This window comes from Mobula birostris, chromosome 10 (genome assembly GCF_030028105.1).
Source record: "Mobula birostris isolate sMobBir1 chromosome 10, sMobBir1.hap1, whole genome shotgun sequence".
NCBI classification, from domain to species: domain Eukaryota; kingdom Metazoa; phylum Chordata; class Chondrichthyes; order Myliobatiformes; family Myliobatidae; genus Mobula; species Mobula birostris.
The window spans coordinates 122440371-122462240 of NC_092379.1; the positions used below are offsets into that span (position 1 = coordinate 122440371).

Consider the following 21870-nt stretch of genomic DNA (forward strand, 5'->3'; position numbering starts at 1 on the left):
GAAATTGAACTGAATAAGCAGCATTTCACTAAGGGGCATTTGGATAAGTATGTGGAGAAGGGCTCGGAGCATTCTGGGCTCTACCTGGGCAACTGGGACTAGCAGAGAGGATGCTATGGTCAGCACAGATCACTTGCGACGAAGAGCCCATTTCCATGCTGAATTACGCTTTGACTATATGACTTTTGATTTTTGTCTCTTTCTGTTTTTTATTTTCTTTTTAGGTTAATAATTACCGTAAAATTTCTTTACTTGAGAATTTTCTTTTGAACCTAGCCTACATAGTTGAATGGACTAAAATGTAGAAAACTAAAGATTTACTAATTGACTCCCTGGATCACAATCAAAACACAAACAACAGTCTTCTATTTGACAATTCTAAACAAAATAATAACTGTATAAATGAGACTAAGACTGAAATAAATAACTTAAACCCAAAATGATACTTTTGAGTAACATACACAAAATGCTGGGGGAGCTTAGCAGGCCATGCATCATTGATGGAAAATAGTACAGTCAATGTTTCCAGGCAGAAACCCTGCTGAAGGGTTTCGGCCCAAAGTGTCATCTGTATTCTTTTCCATTGATGCTACCTGCCCTCCTGAGCTCCTCCAGTATTTTGTGTGTGTTGCTCGGATTTCCAGCATCTGCAGATTCTCTTGTTTGTGACTTTTGAGTAACATCTAGTTTTCAATTTGTGCTTAATTAAACTAGATGAAGAGGAAGCTGAAGCTGACTCGGATTCAGACTCTGACTTTGAAATGACAAAGAAGCCACGTTATAGGCATCGGCTCTTGAGGCATAAACTCTCAATGAGTGATGGTGAATCTGGAAATGAAAAGAAAGGCAAAGTCAAAGATGGAGTAAAGGAGGGCACACGCAAGAACAGAAGGAAAGGTAAATGGATGATATTTTGTATAGATCATAAACGCTGCGGTCATGGTATTTTAGCAAGAATCCCTGAATGCACTGTAATACATTGATTTACTGTCTTTGAATTGTTTTTGGTATTTAGTATGATTCCTATTGGGAACCTCCACATCTGCTTCTTTCTTGCTAAATGATAAATTTTATGATTTTATGTACTTTTATAAATTAGCTTGTTTTTATTCTCATATAAGCCCTATTTGTGATAGATGTCATTCTGAAGTTGCTTCCTTGATTCGTATGTTCTGGTCTTGCCCTTTTTTGGATAAATATTGGAAAGACATCTTTGATATTATTTCTACAGTTTTGTATATGGTGGGGTTTTGTGTAACCCCACCCCATTACTGCAATTTCTGGGTTACCAATGATGGAAGATGGTTACTTATCCCATTCAGCCTGCTGGGTGGTTGCATTCCTTACATTAATGGCTAGAAGATCTATCTTATTGAATTGGAAAGAGGTCAATCCTCCTACTACATTTCAGTGGTTTTCTCAAACTATATCTTGCTTAAATTTAGAGAAAATCAGAAGTGGCACCTCTGATCCTTTGGTTAAATTTGAAGAAACTTGGAGACCATTTATTCAACATTTTCATATGATGTAGTTTGACCTTTTTTGCATCTTTTTTTCAATTAAAAATATACAGATAGAGGAGTGGAGTTAACGACATTAATGAGTGTATCCAATGTAATATGTTAGCCTGACTTTGTTTTAGTTTTGTTTAGTTTAGTCTAGTTTTGCTTAGCTTAATTTAGTGTTTTTTTTCTTTTCTAGTTTGGGGTTTTTTTAAAGATTTTTTTCCATTTATCTTTTACCATGTTCAATTATATTTAGAATTGGGGAGATCTAACATACTTGTACTATCAGCAATTTTATATTTGCAAATGTTAGCTATTAATAATGTAATCCCATTCTCTGTTTATCAATATTATTATGTTTATAATTTTGAAAATTAATAAAAAGACTGGAAAAGAAAAGATTTTATGTACGTTTACTTTCAGTGAGTAGTAACGAAGGTACTTCTGAAGAAGAGAGTGACTCTGATTTTCAGGAATCTCAGTGTAGTGAAGAGGAAAGTGATTCTGATGATAAACGGAAACGTCCAAGGACAAGGTAGATCTCTTTTCAAATAAATTAATGTGTTTGCATAAGCAAGAAGTTTTTTTGCATTGAATTGTACAGACCTTTCCTTTGGGTGACTGTGTCATAGTGTTTCACTGACCATCAAGCCATTTAATCTTAGGTTTGATAATTGGTCTTTGCTGCTTTCAGTCAGACTGCCAATAAAGTGCAGCTGTTCCTGTGCTAGAAAAGGGAAAATTTCCATTTATCTTTAACCCATTGCAAGAATGTCTCCGTCTTCTGACTCCTGCTGTATGGGGCACATGCTATGATTCCAATCAATGCTTTCACCACAAAGCAATTCATAATGCAGAAGTCAAGCAAGGATACATCGTTGCCCCTGACCTCTAATTTCTTGCTGCAGTAATGCATCACACTTCTAATACACCTCCCAAACGTGTGGGATTAATCTAGAGAACCGTCCAAAACCTGCTCAATTATTGTAATTTCCACTCCAGATGCAAGGTCACTTTACCCTCAGTTTATTAAGGTACAGTGTGCAGACTTTAAGCGTCCTTGCACTTAATTAGTTCTAAGTCACCACAAACTTGTTCCCTGAAACAGCTGAAGGAATTTTCAAGCACTGGCAAAACTGTTGTTTTATTTGACCTATATAACACCGTCCCTTGAAAAACAAGGTTCTGGAAAACGAGGACAACTTTCCTTGTCTCAGGAACTACATTTCAGTGAAGGCAGATACCTCCAAAGCTCACCAACACATACTTGACTATCTGAGGGAGAAGTGTTTTAAAGATCACCAGTGGAATCAGTGGAAGGTTCAGTATATGGGCAACGGTTGTTTTGCTACTTCTCCCCTACTCTACCCCCCTATTAAGTACTTCATTATTGGGCCTTATTTGTTTGAACTGCATTAGACTGCAAAGGCAAGAACTCAACTCGAACATCTATCATATTAGAAGGTTGCCATGAGGAAGCAAATTGGAGGATGTTCTCAAAGGTTCCTTGGATTGGTGGGTGGGTAGGGGAAGGGCAGGTAAGATGTTTAACCTGGATAATCTAGCTGGTGACAGCTTAAAGATAACATTGAGAAGTTTAGTGAAATTACCCTCCTACCCTTTATGTTTAGCTTTTCAACTTCCTGTTACTGAATTGAAGCATGATGTTATCTTTGGTCTAATTCTGAGTTACCTGTCCATTCTCAATTTTCTTTACCTCATGCAGATCCGAGTTCGTATGTAGGTTTGTCATGAGGGATATCTGTAGTTTGTTGCTTAGCAGAAAAAATGTATCACCAATGTTGAAGGTTTGTACAAAATTAAATGCATTGTTTTCCACCCTTTTTCAGAGCATCGAAAAAAGAGGCAGAGGAAAGCCAGCGCAGCTACTTGCTGAAAAAGAAAAGAAGGCGAATTAAAGTTCAGGAAAACTCATCAAGTGAAAAGGTAATTACATAGGTGCTAATTATGAAGTGAGACTACTGAGTTTTGCTGTACTGGTTGTTTGTATGATTATGAACATTTTGTACTATTGGAGTATTTAAATCTGCATTTAACCCACAGCACTGCAATCAATATGTTGGAAGAATTATTGGTAACAAGAAAATCTGCAGATGCTGGAAATCCAAGCAACGCAGAGAATTATTATTACCTCATTTGCATCATCTTATGAGAACTGGCACACTAACTGGACAAATTATTAGTTACAACTGTGACAGTTACTTATTTTAGAACATTCTAGGCGTTCAAGAAAATTAACTTGTGCATTGAGATACTGTGCAAGTAGCATTATTGATTTTCTATAATGCATTTTTTTAGGCATATCCTAATATTCAGCTCAGTGACAAATTTTTATAGCACAACCACTCAGTTTGTCAAACTAGTTATTCATGGTTGGAGAGAAACCATATGTAAATATCAGAATTCTAGTAGCTTGGTTACTTTACATTCTGGTACTAGTGTTAAACAGTCTGACAACCTGCTGTCTAGAGAACGAAATAGGAATGAAGTCTTTCAAGCCTGTACTACCATTCATGGGTAATCCTATATTCCATGTTTCCTTATAACATTTATGCCGAGGTTATACTTCTAGAGGCAATTTGCAATTGCAGTTAATGTACTTTTTTTGGGGGGGGGGGGGGGAGGATGTGGAAAGAAGCCAGAGTAGCCAGAGTAAACGCATGCAGTCATAAGGAGATCTGGACTCCACAAAACAGCATCATGAATGAACACAGGTCACTGGAGCTATGAAGCAACAGCTCCAGTAGCTGTGCTGTGGTGCAGCATCTTGTAAAGTTATATTTGCAGTAACAGGATCATTGAAGATTTTTGTCAATAAATGTGTCTACCTCTGCAATATTCGCTGATCTGGCCTGTGTTACCTTTTGATTGATAGCAAATTCCACAAGTTTACCATCTGATGAATTTTTCATTTAAATCCTGAATATATTGCTTTGCACCCAGACAATGTGGAACACCCAGTCAGAGAAGCATTGTTCCTAAAAGCAGCCTGTCAAGCCATGTCAGAATTTTGTACGTTTAAGTGAAATCTCCTCCTTATTTTCAAACTGTAATGAATGCAGGACTAGTTGATCCGAAGTCTCCATTTCAGGAATCAATCTTGTTAAGTTTCATTCCTTCCGACGTATATTCTTTTTGGGTAAGGAGACCTGAACTGAACACTATTCCAAGTGTAGTCTCAATAGGGCCCTAAAAATGCAGTGTGAACAGTATTCCTTTAGTGTCCCCTGCTCCAAGGAAAGCAAACTTAGCCCATCCATTTCTTGTAGCTGAAATGCACTGTTTTGGACATTGTTATAGTGACATAAAAATTGCTGTAAATACTCAACAGATCAGACTACACATATGGGAAAAGAAACCGTAGTTAATGTTTTGAGTTTTGATATTCATCTATGACCTGAGAGGTATTAACATAATTTGCCTTGATGGATGAGTATTAAAAAAAACTATAAGGACATGGATAGGTTGTCCTAATCCAGAAGTTGTATAAAGACTGAGCTTTATATGCACGCGGGAGTGACCTCACGGGCCCATCTAGTCCTTAGCACCCAAGATGCCTCCCTAAGCTAATTCCTGCATTTGGCACACGTCACTCTAAATCTTTACTATCCACGCGCTTGCCTGAGTTTCTTATAAATATTGTAATTGTACCCTTCCTCCTCTGGGAGCTTGTTCCATATACTTACGATTCTGAGTGGGGAAAATCTTGCCCTCTCAGGTCCCCTTCAAACCTTTCCTTTCTCACCTTAAATACATGCCCCTCATAATTTTATAAACCCTGGAAGTGACCTTTCAGCTTTCGTTCTAGGAGTATCAGACCCATCCTATCCACTATAACTCAAGCCCTCCGGTCCAGCCAACATTCTTGTGGACACAACACCTAGAAATTTTGCAGATTCTGGAAATCTAGAGCAACACACATAATGCTGGAAGAACTCAGCAAGTCAGGTAGTAAATATGGAGGAGAATAAACAGTTGAGTTTCAGCCTGATAACCTTGATACAGGAGTACTTTTTTTTAACATCCTCTCTTATTGAGAATCAGAATCAGGTTTATAATCGCTGGCATGTGACGTGAAATTTGTTAACTTAGCAGCAGCAGTTCAATGCAATACATAATCTAGCAGAGAGAGAGAAAAAAACAATAAATAAAATAAAACATAATTTTAAAAATGTAAATCAATTACATATATTGAATAGATATTTTTTGAAAAGTGCAAAAACAGAAATACTGTATATTTAAAAAAAAAGTGAGGTAGTGTCCAAAGATTCAATGTCCATTTAGGAATTGGATGGTAGAGGGGAAGAAGCTGTTCCTGAACTGCTGAGTGCGTGCCTTCAGGCTTCTGTATCTCCGACCTGATGGTAACAGTGAGAAAACGGCATACCCTGGGTGCTGGCAGTCTTTAATAATGGACGGTGCCTTTCTGAGATACTGGAAGACACTGAGACTAAAGATGTCTTGGGTACTTTGTAAGCTAGTGCCCAGGATGGAGCTGACTAGATTTACAACCTTCTGCAGCTTCTTTCGGTCCTGTGCTGTAGCCCCTCCATACCAGACAGTGACGCAGCCTGTCAGAATGCTCTCCATGGTACAATTATAGACGTTTTTGAGTGTATTTGTTGACATGCCAAATCTCTTCAAACTCCTAATAAAGTATAGCCACTGTGTTGCCTTCTCTATGACTATATCAATATGTTGGGACCAGCTTAGATCCTCGGAGACTTGACACTCAGGAACTTGAAGCTGCTCACTCTCTCCACTTCTGATCCCTCTATGAGGATTGGTATGTGTTCCTTCATCTTACCCTTCCTGAAGTCCGCAATCAGCTCTTCCATCTTTCTGACGTTGAGTGCCAGGTTGTTGCTGTGTCACCATTCCACTAGTTAGCATATCTCACTCCTGTACGCCCTCTCATCACCACCTGAGATTCTATCAACAACAGTTATATCATCAGCAAATTTGTAGATGGTATTTGAGCTATGCTTAGCCACATAGACGTGTATACAGAGAGTAGAGAAGTGGGCTAAACACACACCCCTGAGGTGCGCCAGTGTTGATCATCAGCTAGGAGGATATGTTATCACCAATCTGCACAGACTGTGGTCGTCCAGTTAGGAAGGTGAGGATCCAATTGCAGAGGGAGGTACAGAGGCTTCTTAATCTGCAACTTCTCAATCAGGATTGTGGGAATGATGGTATTAAATGCTGAACTATAGTCAATGAACAGCATCCTGACGTTGGTGTTTGTGTTGTCTGGTGGTTTAAAGCCATGTGGAGAGCCATTGAGATTGCATCTGCAGTTGACCTATTGTGGCGATAGGCAAATTGCAATGGGTCCAGGTCCTTGCTGAGGCAGGAGTTCAGTCTAGTCATAACCAACCTCTCAAAGCATTTCATCACTGTCGATGTGAGTGCTACCGGGCGATAGTCTTTAAGGCAGCCCACATTATTCTTCTTTGGCACTGGTATAATTGTTGCCTTTTTGAAGCAAGTGGGAACTTCTGCCCGTAGCAGTGAGAGGTTGAAGATATCCTTGAATACTCCTGCTAGTTGGTTGGCATGGGTTTTCAGAGCCTTACCAGGTACTCCATTGGGACCTTCTGCCTTGTGAAGGTTCACTCTCTTTAAAGGCAGTCTAACATCGGCCTCTGAGACTGAGATCACAGGGTCATCAGGTGCAGCAGGGATCTTCAGAGCCATAGTTGTGCTTTCCCTTTCAAAGCATGCATAGAAGGCATTGAGTTCATCTGGTAGTGAAGCATCGCTGCCATTCATACTATTGGGTTTCGCTTTGTAGGAAGTAATGTCTTGCAGTCCCTGCCAGAGTTGCCGTGCATCTGATATCGCCTCCAACCTGATTCGAAATTGTCTCTTTGCCCTTGAAATAGCACTCCGCAAATCATACCTGGTTTTCTGGTACAGGCCTGGGTTGCCAGACTTGAATGCCACAGATCTAGTCTGCAGCAGACGATATACCTCCTGGTTCATTCATGGCTTTTGGTTTGGGAATGTACAGTAAGTCTTTGTAGGCACACACTCATCCACACAGGTTTTAATGAAGTCGGTAACAACTGCAGCATACCCATCCAGGTTCAAAGATGAATCCCTGAATACAGTCCAGTCCACGGATTCAAAGCAGGTCCTGTAGGTGCTCCTGTGCTTCACCTGTCCAAACATTCTTGGTCCTCACTACTGGTGCTGCAATCTTCAGTCTCTGCCTATACTCAGGGAGTAGAAGTACAGCTAGGTGATCAGACTTCCCAAAGTGAGGGCATGGAATAGCTTGGTAGGCATATCCCTTAATGATATCCCTCTTTATAGTGTGACAAGAGCTACACATAATAATCCTAAATTTGCTCTCACCATTGTAACATGACATCCCAGATCCTGTACTCAGTCCCTGGCCAATAATGTCAAACATACCATAAACCATCATCCTGTCTACCTACGTTGCCATGTTCAGAATTGTTTTCTTTCAGAATTAGGTTGCTTTGTTCAGCAATGCTCCCAAGTCCCTGCCATCCTCTGTGTATGATCTGCCTGATTTAACTTACATAAATTTGTTGCTTTGCCCTCCTCTGAGTGAAATTCCATCTGCCATTCTTTTACCACCATCCCAGCTGATCTGCATCTTATTGTGACCTTAGATGACGTCTCTTCACTGTCCATTGCATCATTATTTTGGTGTCATCTGCAAATTTACTAATTATGCCACCTATATTCTCATCAAGATGGTTAATAGATAAATTCAAACAACAGGGAAGTTATTTGTATTCTCTTTTATAAAAAAAAAGCCTGGGATTTGTTTAGTTGCTTTTCCATTTCTTTATTTCTAATTGTAAATTAGACCCTGAAATAAAGAAGAGAGTTAAGCCGTTTGGCCCATTGAGTATGCTCCAAACTCTAAATTCCCTTGTTTTTGACTCTTACAAGACTCAAACTAGTCTTTTTCTTTCACCATATTTTTAGAAGCTTTTACAATCTGCTTTTGTTTACTAATATACTCCATTTTTAATGTTTAATCAGTTTATTGGTCTTTTTGCTAAATTCTAAACTATCCCAACTCTTACTACTTTCTTTGGCAACTTTAGATCCTCTTATTATCTAATGCTATCCATAGCTACTACTGTCGGTGACTTTTGTACTTGAACCAGAAAGTAGCAGAACACCTGTTGTGGTTCCTATTTTGGTGAGCAATTACCTATTCTTTGAAAAGCATGAACTCCCCAATCTATCACAGGAACCTCAGCAGTTTCTCTGTTAGATTCAGAACTCTTGTTTCAGATTAGACTGCCTGACTTGGAAATTCTATTTTTTGTATGCTTCTCCCTAAAGATCCTGCATGAGCAGATTATTAACTTATCCCTGTTCATTAATATGCTTGCCCATAACAATCTCAGATCTACTGTAGGAATATGTGCTCTGCATTATTATTTTTAAATTGATTTGATCAGTCTTTACAAACATTAGGATCACCTATGATTACTGTTGCACTTTTGTTTATATGCATATTTGTTTGATGACATTCCCTACATTGTCTCTACTGTTTAGACTTGTAAGACCAACTCCTATCAGTAATTTTTATCCTCTTGCTGCTTCCTTGTGCCACTGAGATCTAGATTTTCTGTCCTTCCTCACCAAAATCTCGTGCTTGGGAATTAGCAAAGACATTACTCTGTAGAACAGGCCTTAGCAATAACCTGGATATTGACTCATTTTTAATTTAGCTGCTCTGCTACTAGCAGGTGTGTCTTTAGCTGTGAAAGCAACTTCTGATATTCCCCCTCCCCACTCTCTTACACCTCGCACTCCTCACACCCACTCTCCCTTCTTCTGAATACTTATTATAGTCAGCCTTTCATCAGCTTTTTGTCATGTGCTCCTTATCTGATTGGGATCAATTTTGTTTTGCATGGTAACACTTATTTGAATCACTTTTGGATTTTGTTCTGTTGATGTTTTAATAATGCCTCCCCATGAATATTTTTTAAAACAGCAAATGGAAAACTGTCAACATCTAATGAAATTGTTTCTCTTGTAATTGTATGTGTCTTTTATCTACGATAAATTGTAGAATTGGATTGTACTGTCAGACCAGTTAACATTCATTTTATTTTGCAGAGCAATTCAGAATCTGGTAGTAAAAGTAATAGTGGTGATGAAGAAAATGAAGATGATATAAAGTCCCCTGCAAAAGGTCGGAAGAAGATAAGGAAGATTTTGAAAGATGTCAATTTGCGAACAGAGACTCAAAATGCCTTAAAAGAAGAGGAAGATAGAAGAAAGCGCATTGCTGATAGAGAAAAGGAGAGGCAAAGGTTGAGAGAGGTATTGCAATATAAATTAGTTTCTTATACACATTGTTAGAGTTATAGAACACTACAGCACAGAAACAAGCTCTTCGGCCCATCTAATCTGTGCTGAGCTATTAATCTGCCTAGTTGCATCAATCTGCACCAGCGTAATAACCCCCATAAGCCTCTTGTCCATGTACCCATCCAACTTAAATTTTGAAATCAACCTCACATCCACCACATGTGCTGGCAGCTCATTCCACACCCTGAGTTAAGAAGTTTCTACTCTCCCTCATGTTTCACCCAGCTTCACTGGAAAAAGCCTGCTTGCATTTGCCCTATCTATAACCTCATAATTTTGTATACTTCTATCAAATCTCCCCTCAGTCTTTACGTTCCAAGGAATAAAGTCCTAACCTATTCAATCTTTCCTTATAACTCAGCTCCTCCAGATTTGGCAACTTCCTTATAGACTTCCTGTGCTTTTAATCTTATTTATATATTTCATGCAGGTAGGTGACCAAATTACACACAATACTCCAAATTAGGTCTCTCCAATGTCTTTTACAACATAACATCCTATCTCCTGTACTCATTACTTTCATTTATGAAGACTAATGTACCAAAAGCTTTCTTTACAACCCTGACTACCTGTAAAACCACCTTCAAGAAATTATGGATCTGTTTTCCAGATCCCTCTGATTCCTCAGTACCCTACCGCCCACGAAGTAAGACCTACCCTGGTTGGTCCTTCCAAAGTACAACACCTCACACTTGTCTGCGTTAAGTTTCATCTGCCATTTTTCAGCTGGTCCAGATCCTGCTGCAAGCTGTGGATAGTTCTTCCCGTTATCCACTACACACCCAATCTTGCTGTCATCCACTATTTTGCTGATCCAGTTTGCCACATTATCATCCAGATCGCTAATATAAATGACAAGTAACAACGGACCCAGCTCCGATCCCTGTGGCACAACACTAATCGCAGGCCTCCAGTCAGAGAGCCAACCTTCTACAACCACTCTCTGGCTTCTTCCATAAAGCCAGTGTCTAATCCAATTTACTACCTCATCTCAAATGCCAAGTGACTGAACCTTCGTTAGAGGTCATCATTGGCATTTGTGTGGCATGAATTTAACTGCTTCACATCAGCCCAGTCTTGTATGTAATTTAGTATTAAGTGTGGGCTCAGACTTTGTCCTCACAGAAAAAGGTGCAAATAGAGCTGACTGCTCCAGAATACAATGTACCTTATGGACTTCAAATGGACAGATGATCATTGAAGAGCGTAAAACAATGCTGGAAAAACTCAGCAGGTCAAATAGCATCTGTGGAGCCAAAGGCTGTATGTTGATGTTACAAATCAAGTCCCTATATCAGGACAACGAGGGAAGGTGTAGCAGTATAAATGAGAGGTTTGAAGGAGGCTGGTATGTGATATAACCGGAATGACTAGCAGATGCAATTGGGTTGGCAGGGAGGAAGGTCTTTGATGAAGCAGCCAAGAATATTTTAGGGCACCACTTACCTGAGAAAGTCCTGCATCATTGTTCTGGGATTAAGTTTGCCCTCCAACAGCCAAACAGTGGGCAATTTCCATCAGCTTCAGTTTTATTGCGATTCCTGGATGCCAGACTCATTTATGTGCTACTTTATGTCCGCGTTGGCTCTGGATTTCAGTTCTGTGGTCCAGGTTAGGAATGTGAAGCCGAGGATTTGGAATTTTTTCTGCTTTTTATGGGCAGGATATAACTGTTTACAGGGTGGATGACAGTGTTTTGGCTGAACAGCAGCAGTTTGCCCAGTTAAAAACTAAGGCAGTTGTATTAATTATGAATATTTATGGATTTTATCTTTCATTTACTTCTGCCTGAAATGTATTTCCTAGTTTGCTGGTTATGGAATGGTCACTTCATTGATGCAAACTGCTGTTAAATATAGCCACAGTAAATTGCTTGATTAATGGCTTTACCTGACACTGTTTGTGAAACATTCAGCTGATGAGAATTGCAAAATTAATTATTAATGCACATTGTATGAATCAAAAATATTCTCCAAATTTTAAAATTCGCAGCAGGTGGAAGTATTGGAAGGTGCATCGCCTATACAATGTCCAATAACCACTAAGCTGATCCTTGATGAAGATAAGGAGACAAAGGAATGCCTTGTCCAAGTCCATAGAAACTTGGTGCGAAAACTGAAACCCCATCAAGTAGACGGTGAGTATTTGTGAATGATAGTTGTTTTGGGAATGTGTTCTATATGTTGATCTAACATCTGATCTTGTTAAACTAATGTTTCAGTTGACAAAGACTAGTCCATCTATTCTTATTTCCTAGGGTACACCATAACTACTTCCCCTATCATTGGTCATTTTTTGTGAGAATTATAAACAAGCATGCAAATCTTTGGCTTTCTGTGTTGTGGGGACTCAGTTATTGACTATAGTCAAGACTAAATTCAATAGGTTTTGAGAAATAAGGGAAATGGAGGAAATTGTGATTGTGTGGGGAAAGTGAACATGATGATTAGTCATGATATGGAAAGATGGACCAAACTGGCCTATTCCCCTGCAACGTACAGTTGCAAGGGAAAGTCTGTTAACCCTTTGCAATACCTGGTTTTCGGCATTACTCATAAAATGTGGTCTGATTTTCATCTAAATTACAACAATAGATAAATGCAATCTGCCTAAGCTAATAACATAGGAACAATTGTACTTCTTGTCAATACTGAGTACACCACTTAAACAATCACAGTCTAGGTTAAGTATGTGAACCTCTGGGGTGATGCCTTCTACAGAAGTTATTTGGAGTCAGATGTTGCAATCGATGAGATGAGATTGGAGGGTGTGGGTTGTAGAAGTGCCCAGCCCTATTTTAAAAAGAAGACACACAAAGTCAGGTTACTGGCAGAGCCTGTTCTTCTCAAGAAAAATCTGTTTAAGTGCACCATGCCTCGATCAGAACAACTTTCAGAAGACCTTAGAGGAAGAATTGTAGAGATGCATCAAGCTGAAAAAGGCTACAAAAGAATTTCTAAAGACCATCAGTCCACAGTAAGAGAAATTGTCTACAAATGGTGGAAATTCAGTACTGTTGCTACTCTCTGTAGGAGTGGGCATCCTGCAAAGATCACACCAAGAGCATAATGGAATGCTGAAGGAAGTGTAAAAAAACCCATGGGTAACAGCAGAAGACCTGCAAAGATCTCTAGAACTTGCTAAAGTCTCTGGCCATGTGTCCACTATAAGAAAAACACATACTTTTCCAGTTTGGACTATGAATGATTAAACAATGTGTTAATAAAGACATGAAGAGTGCAATTGTTTATGTGTTATTAGTTTAGGCAGATTGTGTTTGTCTATTATTGTGACTTAGATGAAGATGGGACTATATTTTATGAGTAATTAATGCAGAAAACCAGATAACGGAAAGGGTTCACAAGCTTTTTCTTACAACGTCAAAGTAGTATTAGTCCAAAATTTATTCCTGTGTGCAAAAATCTGGTATCATATATTTGGGAAATGTTGAAGATTAACCGCCAACTGTTCTGACAGAATACCGATGAATGAGATTTAACTATACACCGTGGATAGATAAGTCTTTGTGGATGAGAACCATCCACAATATTCCTGTGTGTACATGAATAGGAAAGTGTACTATGCAGGAAGTTTCAGGCTAAATAATGCAAATACCTCAGAGAAATGAGTAATGGTATTATTCTTTTAACAGCTTGCGTTTCGAGAATTGGATGTTCAGAGTATATAGTATAGTTCTTTGCAACCACCTTAAAATGCAACAAATAAAGTGTAGCTGTAGTTAGTTCCTGAGATGCAGTGGTGTGCACCACTGGGTACAGTAGTAGTGCAGTAAAGTTCTAATAATTCTTGGGATTTTGGTGCTGATTTTCAGGATGAAAATTATTTCTGAATTTAAGGCATTACAGAGCAGAATAATTAAATTTTCCAGTAAACCAGGTGAGTTTAAAAGAAATGGAAAGTTTAAAACAAAAACTTTAAAACTGCAGAAAAACTTTGAGGGGCTTGCCAGGACTACAGAGCTTGAATTGTAGGTAGATGCTGGCTAGGCTAGGCCTTTATGTTTTGAAATGTAGAAGAATGAGAAGTGACCTTATAGAAGTGTTTAAAACTGAGAGGCATAAATAAAGCGGATGTGTCTTTTCCCCGGGGAGGGAATCCAAAACTAGGGTGAGAGGGGAAACGTTTAAAAGGGACCTGAGGGGTAACTTTCTCCAACTCATAGGGTGATGAATATATGAAATGAGCTGCCAGAGGTGTTGCTTAGGGCAGGACCAGGCGTATCATTTCAGAACACATGGATAAGCACTTGGAGGAGCAGGGTTTAGAGGGAAGTGGACCAAATGCAGGAAATTGAGACTAGCTGGAAGGGTCAAGATTGGCCTGGAGTATTTGGGTCAAGGATCCTATATCCATGCTGTATTGTTCTATCTATATAATTCTAAATGTGGGAATGGGACCCTAGGTTGTTACAAGGGAGCATGGGAACAGGCCCTGGAATGCTTGAGATCAAACTATCATGCTTTCTGGAAGGAGGATTTTCAGTGTTTTACTGTAGTTCATTTTAACAGACCTTCCTTCACTGATAATCTGCATATGTAAGGAAAAGTTGTTCTGCACAATATAGTTTTGACATTCAAATTAGGATACAAAGGGACATCAGAAAGGGGAAGCAAAATTCATTTTGAGGAGTAGTTCTGTTGAGGATAGCTGACTCATCTGAAATTAATTCTGGTAAGCAATGCCTTCATCTTCCTTCCATGATAGAATGTTTAAAATTCTGAATTTACTTCCTGCAAAGTAGCATTGCAATACTGTTTGAAGTGGTAAAAAGATTTAATTATTGTGTTTAAAAGTAATCTGATTCTGACACTTGCCTGTATGTTTCTGCTTCGTTAGCTGTGTATGTTCAATAATTTTCTTGGTCTGGAGACTCTTATGGCATCTTCTAGGTGAGAAGAGCAGCTGCCATGTATCTTTGATAATTGTGCGGGGTATGGCGCTCTCAGATACAGATGTTGCAATAAAAATTTGAGCTATGCATGACATGCAACAGTTGGCGTCTGCTTAATGATTTTGAGTCTTTAAGGGTTGTGTGAAACTTTTACAACCATCTTGAGGGAGGGCCACCTGTTCAGACCACTTTGTATGTGTGTGCTGGACACTACAACTGTAGGTTTGGTATGCTAGCTGAGGGCCATTCAAAAAGCATGGATTGAGTTAAAATATAACACTCATTGTAAAAGAAGTTATGACTTAACATTTACTCTTGCAGCTGGGTGCTTTAGGTCCTCCAATATTGCTCTTGCCATCTCTTTGAGAGACATTATAATTGTGAGGTGGTTCCTTCCTGTGTTAAGGCTTCTGTGAAGTTGTTATATTCTTCATGATTATAGGCATCCATTAGTCTCATGAGACCATGGATTTGTGCCTTAGAAGGTTTCCAGGGCGCAGGCCTGGGCAAGGTTGTATGGAAGATCAGTAGTTGCCCATGCTTCAAGTCTCCCCTCTCCATATCACCAATGTTGTCCAAGGGAAGGGCATTAGGACCCGCATAGCTTGGCACCAGTGTCATCGCAGAGCAATGTGTGGTTAAGTGCCTTGCTCAAGGATGCACACGCTGCCTCAGCCAAAGCTCGAACTAGCGACCTTCAAATTATAGACGAACGCCTTAACCATTTGGCCACACGCCAACACTTCATGGTATTTTCTAAAGTATTGTAGTTGACATAATACTAAAAATGTAAACAAGAGGAATTCTGCAGATGCTGGAAATTCAAGCAACACACATCAAAGTTGCTGGTGAATGCAGCAGGCCTGGCAGCATCTCTAGGAAGAGGTACAGTCGACGTTTTGGGCCGACACCCTTCGTCAGGACTAACTGAAGGAAGAGCTAGTAAGAGATTTGAAAGTGGGAGGAGGAGGGGGAGATCCAAATTGGATCCAAATTTGACTGTACCTCTTCCTAGAGATGCTGCCTGGCCTGCTGCGTTCACCAGCAACTTTGATGTATAATACTAAAAATATGGGAATCCTTCAGAATAATTCAGTGTAAGATGATGCTTTAAAAAAAAAAGTAGGAGGTCAAAGTATCTCAGAATATCTCTGGTACATTAGATTAAAGAAAATTCCATGGCATTTTATACATATTAAAGGTAAAAGATAACTAGGTAAGAAGTGCAGCTCGTTACAGACCAGACAAGCAGCCTGCACGTTGAGCCAGAGGACAGGACGATAAAGTGAATACTTAGATGTCTTAAAGTGAATTCTTTTCATCTCTGTTCCCAAGGGGAAAGGCATTATAGTGATTTCATTTGAGACAATGATTTTCTAGAGCCCATAGAGATTTAAAAGAAAGCCATTGGATATCCCACTGCTCTCTGTAAGTTTGTACATTTTCCCCATGACCGCGTGGGTTTCATCCGAGTGCTCCAGTTTCCTCCCACAGTCCAAAGAAGCACTGGTAGGTAGGTTAATCAGTCATTGTAAATTACCACATGATTAGGTGAAACCAGGGGTTGCTGTGCGGCGCAGCTTGAAGAGCTGGACGGGCCTGTTCTGCGCCAGATCTCAATAGATCAATCTTAGTGAACATTAAGGAGGACAATTGATTCAGAGGAATGAAGTAACTGAAATTTTAGATTTCAGATCACCCATTTGTGATACTGGTTCAGCTTGTTTATATTTTTCTCCCCACTCTTGGTGTGGAGGACATGCTCAGTCCGACCTGGGCATATGCCTTCCTGCTCTTGTGTTTTGTAACCACTACATTGTTTTGTCTATGTTCTCATTAACTGTTGCCATTCACTTCCTCAATAAGACAGTTCATTCCCATGATCACCCCAGTTTTGCTTCTTCCCCACCCACCCTGCAAGCTTCTATTTCCTGGACCTGCAGAGTATTTTCTATTTTTAATCACACAACCCTGCTATGGCATTAATACATGCAAAAAAGTTGTGAAAATTGAAGTTTCTTGACACTATATATTTAGCTGAACAGGAGTTAATTATGTGTGGATAAAAAAAGAAACAGGAAATGTGTGGAATCCATTTATCTTTGTTATTTACTACGTTTTTGTAATGGAAAATTTCAGAATGTCAGGCATGGCCCACATCTCCTAGCCTACAGTACATATGAAATTTGCAACTACAAGGCAGGCTAGACTTTTATATTTTTATTGCAAAAATTTCACCTTGTGAAAAGAAAGACACTAAATGTCTATTGACTACTTTGCTACGCCCTGGTGCTCGTGAACCAGCTCTACTAATTATACAGTCATATTGCTAATTTAGTTTGGTTAGTTTATCATCACTACAAGATCATTCATCTTTGCTGGTTTTGTGATAAAGGGTCAAAATTGCTTTTCTTAATTTGAAAATGTGTTATTTGGAAGCGAGACATACTGTGTTGATTACCTGGCTTAGTCTCTCAGCAGTTTTGGTTTGTTTTCAAGTAACTGTTACAGATACATTGGTCATTATAACAGGCCTGAAACTTATCAAACAATCCTAGTAACCACCCATGGAATTCCTCATGTGTACAAACAATTACATAAAGTTTTGGTTGTATGTTTTCCCTTGAGATGGGAAAAGTGTTCTGACACTTAAGGCTGATTTATACGTGTGTACTAGCTTACACCATGGTCTACGCAAGTGGGCTACGCCGTTGTGAGCATTTATGTTTGTGCGTTGGTGTGTCTGCGTCACTCTGCAATTCACCGCCAAAACGCTAGTTGGCAGTTGGGTTTCTATGCCACTGTGTTGAGTTTCTTCGTGTTGAAACTCAACACGAAGAAACTCAAACTTCAAACAATGGCGACTGAAGCTGAAGGAGGGTGAATTTTCTGTATGTACAGTGTAGAATCACTTAACAGAATCGAGAATTTTGAGCCAAAATTGATTTGTCGGAAAAAAATCGGCACATCACACGTGCACACACACTTGCCCGCGCAAGGCTTCATGGTCATGGTAGTCTTTCTCAGGGTAAACAAGTTTAAAGCGAGCATCTTTTTTCGTAAAAGCGAAATGTGTCCTCCATAATTTCGGAGGTCTGTAAAGCTTTATGGAAAGCATTGCAGCCAGAGTTCCTTCCCTGCCCTTCAGTTGCCCAATGGGAAGCTATTGCAGCGTAGGAGGAAATGTGATACTACCAAGCAGACCAATCACAGTTGTTTCGGTCTGTGTTGCCGCGACACATAGTTACATTTTGGGAGAGGTGCACGTTAGGCTGTGGCGTAGGGTTTGCGTAGAGTGCAGCGTAGGGTTCGCGGCTACGCCATACCTACGGCGTACATTTGACACACAAATATAAATCAGCCTTTAATCTCTTCATAGAATCTTCAACTTTTTCAGGAGCTGAAAGGTGCCTTTGTAATATAATCTTCCCTGGGAGTGATGAGTTAAGATTTTATACATGTAATATTGTTGAAAAGCGTAAGATCCATTGCTCACCAAGTCATTGGCAGGACTTTCCCTTTAAGGATAGCAGAAATAGACTCCAGTGGTTCTGCAGGCATATATACAAATGTACGACTAATAACCACCTTGAAGTTCAGCGCACAGCAGCATTATTGGGCTTGAATCAGCTATTCAATGAATTTTTGAACGGTTAATGAGTATTTAGATGAATGAAAATTACACTTTCGAGGACTGTCCCTATAACACTTTTATTTATTTTAACTGTCCAGTTGCAATGTCTTCATAAAAGATAATACAATGAACCGAGAAAGATTCTGGAAATTTGGCAACATGTTTCAGTAGTCCAAAAGGGCATATACTCTTTCAATGTTATAAGTGCTCCATCTGTTGCAACAGTGAGAAGTTAATGCAGCAATAAATCAACATTTTCTAAGCTTTGCAAAGTATATTCAGAATTGGTTTTATTGCTGTGAAACTTGTTGTAGCAATGCAGTGCAATACATAGAAGTTACTATAAGTTACAGTAACAAATGTATATAAAAAGGTAGTGTGAAAAGTGAGGTAATGGTAACGGTCCATTCAGAAATCTGATGGCAGAGGGAAGGGAGCTGTTCTTAAAACGCTGAGTGTCTACAGGCTCCTGTATCACCTCCCTGATTGTAGTAGTGCGAAGAGAGCATGTCATAGATGCTGAGCGTAATTAATGACAGATGAAGCATTTACTGTTGAAAATGCCCTTGAAGGAGGGGAAGCTAGTGCCCATGATGGAGTTGACTGAATTTGCAACCCTCTGCATCTTTTTCCGATCCTGTATATTGAATGCTTTCCAGTACATCTGTAGAACTTTACAGAGACTTTAAGGAGATTTTGTCTTCTGACAAAACATAGCTGCTGATGTCCTTTCTTTTTAATTGCATTAATAAGTTGGGCCCAGGAATGTTGAAACCCATGAACTTGAAGCTGCTCACCCTTTCCACTGCTGATCCCTTAATGAGGATGGTTATGTTTTCTCTCATCTTCCCCTTCTTGAAGTCCACTATCAATTCCTTAGTCTTACTGACATTAAGTGCAAGGTTGTTGTTCGGACTCTGCTCTACCAGCTGATCTACCTCCTGTATGCCTCCCAAAATTCTACCAAGTACTTATTTCTCATGTCACGGTTGTGTCATGAGTAATATGCATACCTGTTACATAGAACATAGAATAGTACAGCACAGTACAGGCCCTTCGGCCCACAATGTTGTGCCAACCCTCAAACCGTGCCTCCCATATAAGTCCCCACCTTAGATTCCTCCATATACCTGTCTAGTAGTCTCTTAAGCTTCACTAGTGTATCTGCCTCCACCACTGACTCAGACAGTGCATTCCACACACCAACCACTCTGAGTAAAAAACCTTCCTCTAATATCCCCCTTGAACTTCCCACCCCTTACCTTAAAGCCATGTCCTCTTGTATTGAGCAGTGGTGCCCTGGGGAAGAGGCACTGGCTATCCACTCTATCTATTCCTGTTATTATCTTGTATACCTCTATCATGTCTCCTCTCATCCTCCTTCTCTCCAAAGAGTAAAGCCCTAGCTCCCTTAATCTCTGATCATAATGCATACTTTCTAAACCAGGCAGCATCCTGGTAAATCTCCTCTGTACCCTTTCCAATGCTTCCACATCCTTCCTATAGTGAGGTGACCAGAACTGGACACAATACTCCAAGTGTGGCCTAACCAGAGTTCTATAGAGCTGCATCATTACATCGTGACTCTTAAACTCTATCCCTTGACTTATGTAAGCTAACACCCCATAAGCTTTCTTAACTACCCTATCCACCTGTGAGGCAACTTTCAGTGATCTGTGGACATGTACCCCGAGATCCCTCTGCTCCTCCACACTACTAAGTATCCTGCCATTTACTTTGTACTCTGCCTTGGAGTTTGTCCTTCCAAAGTGTACCACCTCACACTGCCACTTCTCAGCCCACTTCTGCATCTTATCAATGTGTCTCTGCAATCTTTGACAATCCTCTACACTATCTACAACACCACCAACCTTTGTGTTTTCTGCAAACTTGCCAACCCACTCTTCTACCCCCACATCCAGGTCGTTAATAAAAATCACGAAAAGTAGAGGCCCCAGAACAGATCCTTGTGGGACACCACTAGTCACAATCCTCCAATCTGAATGTACTCCCTCCACCACCACCCTCTGCCTTCTGCAGGCAAGCCAATTCTGAATCCACCTGGCCAAACTTCCCTGGATCCCATGCCTTCTAACTTTCTGAATAAGCCTAACGTGTGGAACCTTGTCAAATGCCATGGGCCATGTATTGTGTAGAAATACTCTTTGGAAGGTGGCACACAGCCCACATGTATACATCACAGTGGCTAGATGTAGCCTAAGTGCAAAGGTCTGATGACATAGTCCTACTTTAAAGCATGTGCTATATGGATATATGCCAAGATTAGAACGTAGAATTGGTCCTTCACCCTGAGGTTATGTAGCTGAATATATGAGACCAATATACATGAGAGTATAGTTAGGCCATTTGGGTCATCGAATCTGCTCTGCCACTCCACCATGGCTGATCTATCCTCCCTCTCAATCCCATTCTGTTGCCTTCTCCCTGTAACCTTTGCTGCCCTGATTAATCAAGAACCTGTCAATCTCCATCTTAAATATGCTCAGGAGTAGATACCAAACTTGCAGTGCAAGAGAACCAAAAAGCTTGTTGCTATAAATCTCTTGAGCTGTGATTTGTGATCCATAATCTTAACATTACTGGAATGTATAGTCAAAAGAGAAACTTAATTTTAAAACGTCAGATTGTTGTATTGCAAAAAAGATGGAAGCCGTTTTTATATATGGGTCATGCACAAACTTGTGCAAAAAATTAAGAAATCATACATACACACACACATTAAAAATCATTTTATCTAAAGTATAACCTTTCTGTAATGTAGGTTATGTCATAGAAATATAGATTTCTTGATTGTATGGTTTTTATTTTGATTAAAAATACATGTTCATTTATACAGGTGTACAGTTTATGTGGGATTGTTGCTGTGAGTCAGTGAGCAAGGCCTTAAAAGAGCCGGGCTCAGGATGCATATTGGCACATTGCATGGGACTTGGAAAGACATTGCAGGTAAGTGTTGAGTCTGAAATAATGAAACTTAAACTAAGGGGACCATTTGGTAGTTTGCCAGATTTTGACTTTTTATAGTTCTTTGCTTTCACAAGAATTTGAAAACATGAGATTTATAACAATGACATTACAAATAAAATCCAGATTTACTATTAGACTACAGGTCCAAGGTATCTTGAAGTTCTTAGAATCTGGCTTTCACAAAAAAGCCTTTTAAGTGTTGACAGATGAACACCATCTTGCAGCCAAATTAAGCTACTTTAATGCATAGCATTTTTGAATGTTGTAAATATACACTGAAACAGATGTGCGTTCAGTCATTCTAGTGCTGGTATCACTGTGTAATTGCTTGATTGATATCAGATTTGAAAATGTAAACTGAAAAGATTGGGAAAATGCATCAGATTGTGTGAAGAGAGAAACAGTAATGCTTTGGATCAGTCTGCTTTCTG

The 21870-nt window shown here is 39.6% G+C and overlaps 1 protein-coding gene across 6 annotated transcripts in view; it reads left to right on the top strand.

The window, feature by feature from the left end:
• Positions 1 to 21870, top strand: part of atrx (ATRX chromatin remodeler) — a 202025-nt gene that overhangs the window by 76113 nt on the left and 104042 nt on the right. For all 6 annotated transcript variants that reach the window (XM_072270906.1, XM_072270902.1, XM_072270901.1 and 3 more), the window contains 6 exons: positions 715 to 897; positions 1929 to 2040; positions 3356 to 3452; positions 9651 to 9857; positions 11898 to 12042; positions 21309 to 21418. In XM_072270906.1, coding sequence (XP_072127007.1) covers positions 715 to 897; positions 1929 to 2040; positions 3356 to 3452; positions 9651 to 9857; positions 11898 to 12042; positions 21309 to 21418 — 854 coding nt within the window. The remainder of the gene's footprint in view (positions 1 to 714; positions 898 to 1928; positions 2041 to 3355; positions 3453 to 9650; positions 9858 to 11897; positions 12043 to 21308; positions 21419 to 21870) is intronic.